This window comes from Bemisia tabaci, chromosome 10, assembly GCF_918797505.1.
Source record: "Bemisia tabaci chromosome 10, PGI_BMITA_v3".
In the NCBI taxonomy this organism is placed as follows: Eukaryota; Metazoa; Arthropoda; class Insecta; order Hemiptera; family Aleyrodidae; genus Bemisia; species Bemisia tabaci.
The window spans coordinates 26,496,022-26,502,021 of NC_092802.1; the positions used below are offsets into that span (position 1 = coordinate 26,496,022).

The 6,000-nt window shown below is 41.5% G+C and overlaps 1 protein-coding gene across 2 annotated transcripts in view; it reads left to right on the plus strand.

The window, feature by feature from the left end:
• Positions 1 to 5,768, plus strand: part of LOC109044626 (hatching enzyme 1.2) — a 23,653-nt gene extending 17,885 nt beyond the window's left edge. For both annotated transcript variants that reach the window (XM_072305488.1, XM_019062449.2), the window contains exons 4-6: positions 1,918 to 2,232; positions 4,508 to 4,647; positions 5,459 to 5,768. In XM_072305488.1, coding sequence (XP_072161589.1) covers positions 1,918 to 2,232; positions 4,508 to 4,647; positions 5,459 to 5,539 — 536 coding nt within the window. In that variant the 3' untranslated portion in view covers positions 5,540 to 5,768. The remainder of the gene's footprint in view (positions 1 to 1,917; positions 2,233 to 4,507; positions 4,648 to 5,458) is intronic.
• The last annotated feature ends 232 nt before the right edge of the window (positions 5,769 to 6,000 follow it).

The following is a 6,000-nucleotide window of genomic DNA, read 5'->3' on the forward strand; positions in this document are numbered from 1 at the left end:
TTTGATATAACGTGAAATCCCACCTCTCCAATTCAGCAAACGGAACTGTGAGCCAACTAAGTTCGGCACCCATGAGCCTTGGGCATGTATCTAGAGCCTCGTGGACAAGGCTCATGAGTTATAGACCGCCCTATCGTCGTTTCTCTCGTCGTTGCCGCTAACGTCACCGCCGCTTCATATTTCCCATTCATTCTTATTGCCCGAGCACTAACAAGCACACCCCATCTTTCGTCCAATCGAAGAAGATTAAGGATGATATCTTTTTTAATAATCATGGGTTCCTCACAAGGAATGCTTGAGAAAAATTCGTCCTTTTCTTTTCCAAATAATCTTTATTAAATTAGGGAGAGGGCATGGTCGAGGTCTGGTCAGAAAAATACTGAAAATACCCACGCTAACCCAACCTCTTACATCCAACATTGGCCTCTTCCTAATTTAAAAAGGTCCGAAATAAAAAATTAATTGCGAAGGAAAATTAATGAACGGATTTTTCTCGCGCATTTCTCGGGAAAATATTGTGAATGCTCGGATCCGACCCGGATTCCAGTGGGCCATGAGAGGAAGCCGGTCGAACCCGTGTCGGCGTGCTGCCAACGCGGAACGCGCACTAGCGCCTGCAAACCTAACAGGGATACTTCACGCATTGCGCAATGCGTGAAGTATCCCTGTTAGGTTTGTAGGCGCCAATGCGTGTGTCTCGCTGGTCGCTCTCGTAGTCGTCGCCCGCCGCGCCGCGGCTCCTCAAGCAAGTATTTCACAACAGAGGTTGCACAGTATTATACAAAATTAAAGGCGCTCTAACAATTCTAACATATTAAGAATGACAGACATCACGAAACATGATGAATATTCATCATGTTTCGGTAGACACTGCCTGTAAACGTAACTCCTGATTAGGGCCCGAAAAATCGTGTTTTTCAGTAACTTTGAGGATTTGAAACATGCGCGTGCACAGTTTTTAGCCCAAATCTGATAATTTTACGTGAGAGAACACTAAAAAATGTGTACTAAAGCAAATTTGCATTCGTCTACATGCAATAATGCGTGCCCTAAGTTCAGGGCGAAATATCGTAAAAGCCTGATTTGCTGAAAGTCGTATTTTCGCGGGCCTCAACTTTGGCGCCATTGCGACATGGGTAAATTTTTTTCTTTAACCCCCCCCCCCCGTTATTTTTACATAAAAAGGAACCGATTGCAGGGTTCCGACCTTAGAATTTCTCAAAAGTCCAAAATAAGGGCCACCCTAATCAGCCGCGGCGCCTCAAGCAAGTGTTTCACAACAGAGGTGTTGCACAGTATCATACAAAATTAAAGGCGCTCTAACAATTCTAACATATAAGAATGACAGCACTAACGAGCACACCCCATCTTTCCTAGAGTCCCTTTATACTGAGAGTCAAGACAATGTGAATCCATTTCTGATTGGTTACCGTATTTTAGGCCTTCACAGTGTCACAAACGGGAATAAAGATTACATTTTTGCCGATTCCAAAGATTATAATCTGGAATGGACCAGGGAATTATGGGTTCGACAAGGAACAAACGGAATGAGAAAAGGAACGGAGCGAGGAATTTGAGAATGAGCCGATCAAAGATTACGAAAAACGTTCAATTTCTGTAATCTTTATTCCCGTTTGTGACTCCATGGGGGGTGTTGTCTTGACTCTCAGTATAAAGGGACTCTAATCTTTCCCACCTGCACATAGTTCTGTTTGATAGAAATACGTCCAACCCAACCTAACCTATCCTAACGTAACCTAGCCTAACCCAACTTAACGTAACCTAACCTAAGCCTAACCCAACCTAACCTAACCTAACCTAACCTATCCTAACCTAACTTAACCTCTACCTCGTCCTTTTGTGGCTGAAAAATGTGCCCTATTTAAAGCTCTTTGATTTGTTCACCTACTTCCCCAGCAAAGGAAGGAAGAGATATGGTGCTGAAAGGGATGAGCGAGCTGGAGGCGGTAACGTGCGTTCGGTTCAAAGCCTACCAGCCGGAGGCGCACGATTCCTGGGTGGAGATCCAGGGCCCGAACAACACGCGTCGCTGCTCATCGGCGGTGGGTCGGAGGGGCGGTAAGCAGAAGCTCATGTTAGCCCCCCGGTGCTACGCCCACGGATCCGTCGTCATCCAGCACGAGCTCCTACACGCACTCGGGTTCTACCATCAGCATTCGGCCATCGAGAGAGACCGCTACGTCAGCATCCGCTGGAAGAATATTGATAAAGGTACGTAAACCCACGGTGCCGTGCTGCGGGCCGATTATTGAAATTGATAGACGAAGCTATAGACAATGAAGACAAAAATGATTTGGTGGGATCCTAATGGTGGAAGTAGGTGGTTGCCATGGACAAAGGAGGTAAGTAATAGACTAAAACTAACGGCAACCGACAAGATACCCGACAGTCAATTCATCATTTTCCCCCTTGGTCTATAAGAACCACCTGTGTCAACATATAGGATTGCTGCATACTCCCTATGCCATCTTTGTCTATAGCTTTGTCTATCAGTTTCAATAATCAGTCCGCTGAGGAAGAACGCCGTATGAACATTCGAGAGTTGCCAAATTTCCCTTGATATGGAAGATATAAAACACCAATATCTTTCTGATTAGTTGAAAAAGCTCAAACTTTCATATTTTATTATTAATAGTGTATTATTATGAACTAAATTGCAATTTTAGAATGGAGATGTTGCATGTGTAAGGAATTTGCGATTTGACTGTTGATTCGTACGTAAAAGTTCGCGAGAAACACGATGGTGCCACTGGTTTTCTCTGAAATCAACTCCCAAGCTCAAAAAAAGCTCTCAAGTTGAGGCCAAGATGGAGGGGGTATCCCACGCTATCCTGAGAGTCCACCTCTATATCAAAACGAACGCTCCATGCAAAGATAGGGAGCAAATACACTGACAGGGCTGCCACTTTATTTGGGGACTCCAAAACTGAAAACACGGCAACCCTGCTAACGTATTTGCTCCCTATCATTGCATGGAGAGTTCGTTTTGATGTAGAGGTGGACTCTCAGGATAGGGTGGGATGTCCCCTCCATTTTGGCCTTAACTTGAGAGCTTTTTTCACGCTTGGGAGTTAATTTCAGAGAAAACCAGTGGCACCATCGTGTTTTTCGCGAACTTTTACATAAGAATCAATAGTCAAATTGCAAATTCCTCACACATGCAACATCTTATTGACTAACTAGCAATCTTATTAAATAAAGTGCCCGATAAAAGGATTAAATTGTAAATTTGATCATAAGAGGAAAATAAATAAAGTTCTTAAAGTTAAATAAAGTTATTCAATACTGTTAGGTTAGGTTAGGTTAGGTTAGGTTGTATTTTTGACACCGTTCATGCATACACATACCCATGTTGTCGTGCTAGGGAAGAACGCCGCATGAACATTCGAGAGTTGCCAAATTCCCCTTGATAAAACATGTATTTTTGACAACATTCATGCATACGTTTCCTTGAAATGGACATTGGACAAGGCCTTCCATTTATAAGAAATGAACGCAAAAATTATGAAAGAACAAAAATAAATATAGTTTAATAGTCTTAACTTCCGCCGCCGCCGTGCCGCGCAGACTGCACTGTATTTGGCGCAATGCGTGAAGTATTCATACAGTCTTGTTGGCGCTACGCGTTTCACGCCGACTGCTGCTGACCTCACTGTGTTTGACGCAATGCGTGAAGTATCTATGCAGTTATGTAGGCGCTAATATGTGTTATATGCCGACCACCGCGCCGAGGGCTTTTCCTTTTCATCTCAAGTCCTCGTCATCATTGCTCTCTGCGCCGCGCCGTTCCAGGCCAGATTCCGTGTTTGATTTCTCTCTTAACTCGACTAATTAAAGGTGTCGTCTTTTGTATGTATCTCCGAAAGACGACACAATTAGAAATTACTACACTCTCAGGAAATGAGAGATTTTGTCGCCTTTTTTCGTTTGTAATTTTTTTTCTGAATCCGATTTTTTTTATACCAACGTCTAGAAAAATTGTAAAATTTGCCGCCATGGGCCGCGGCCCATTTGGCCACCTCCTAAATCCGGCCCTGCATTCATGACGGAATTGACTAAAACTACAAATTGGATTTTTTAAAATTTTCAGGGAAAACCCCGGACCCCCCTCCCTCCCGTTCGAAATGTCTAGATCCGCCTATGATGTGCAGGAATTAAGTTTTTGCATCAATAGAGCACTAGATAATGTACGAAATAATACAAATAAATTTTCTTTAAATCTAAATAATTTTTTGAGCAGTATTGGAACCCAAACTAAATTCGTCAAGAATCTAACGTGTCAATATATGCAAAATGTTAATCCGACCATCTTCGAAACACGTCCGATTATCCACATTTATATCCAAACAATTGTTCACAGATTTATAACCAATGATAGCTACTTATTCCCCCCCCCCCTTCCTTCCTACATTTCTCTCTTTTCTGAAATGCAACAGAATTAGTGGGTTTGAAACTGACTTCCTGGCATATTTGCATATTTTTTCAGCAAGTGTAGGTAACTTCTGCAGTCGGACGACCGAAAACTTTGGTGTGGATTACGATTACGCAAGTATCATGCATTACAGCCCAGTGGCTTTCACCACCAACGGCGAAGAAACTATCGTCCCGCTCAAGCGAGACCAAAAGGTAAACAATTCTGTAGAACATTAGGGTGTAAGGTAGAATTTAACATATTTTTGGCACCACAGTATTATCAAATTGTTCCGTAGAACAAGATGAATTTATGAAAAATTTATGCATTTTTTGTTTGTTAGGCAGCCAGTGCTATGGGTTAAAAAATAAAAATTGTTAGTCTCACATTAACATAAAAATTAAATATCTATTAGTCGAAGCTTTTCGGTCATTGACTCTATGGCCTTCGACTACTAAAAACTGAATGTGTATGTTAATGTGAGTTAACAATTTTTATTTTTTAACCCACAACACTGACTACCTAACGAACCAAAAATTACTTGCTTACATTACGCCCTCAACTTTGAGAGTTTTTTTTTTTTGAGCTTGGGAGTTGATTTCAGGGAAAACCAGTGGCACTATCGTGTTTCTCGCGAACTTTTACACAAGAATCAATAGTAGAATCGCAAATTCATCACACATGCAACATCTCCATTTTTCAAAGCGCGATATCTCAGTTAATATCAAACGTAGAGCAGAGCTGCTGTTGGGACAGATCTTATTATTGGCTCGTCTGCAAGAAACAAGCGTCAAAACACGATTCTGTGACCAGCGCAACTGACCCATTCAAACGACTACAACATAAGTAATAATACCAACTACGGCTTTAAATAACCAAATACTCTTGAGCATAAAACATTGTTCAGCGACGAAAACTGAATATCGATATTTTTTATTACAACCGCTTGATCGCGGTGCTGAGAAATTTGAGTTTACACTCTCAGGCGGATATGCACCTCTTATTAAAATTATTTTCGTTTTCCAGGCTCAAGCGATGGGTCAAAGGCAAAAGTTAAGTGCGGAAGACATACTTAAAGTTCAGAAGATGTATTCATGTCAGACCTAATGCTCAATGAAGCCCCCTACCTCCAATATTCTGATTTCCCACAAAATCTCTTAATTTTCGGATTTGGATCGGATCGTGGCACTCATGTTTCTTCATCGCCATCATTACATTAGTTGGTCGATAAACGCCAATTTTAAACATTTAACAAAATGAGTTCCATGTAAGAGGGAGATACACAATATGCAATGCAATGAACAATTCTAACTTATTTCAATTTTATTGCGATCAATTGCAATTAAGGAGAGTTCCCTCGATCGGTACATAGGCAACATACACAACACTCCAATGAAATACTAATAATTGTACCATGTAATTGCAATTTATGGCAATTTGTGCTACTCGAGTCTGTTGAATGTTATAGAGAAGAAAAAGGAGGTGTTTATATCTGGAGGCATCTTGGATTTTTTTGATGACGTAGGTTGGCACGGAGATTTTTATCATCGATTTTCTTGGTAGTGGTG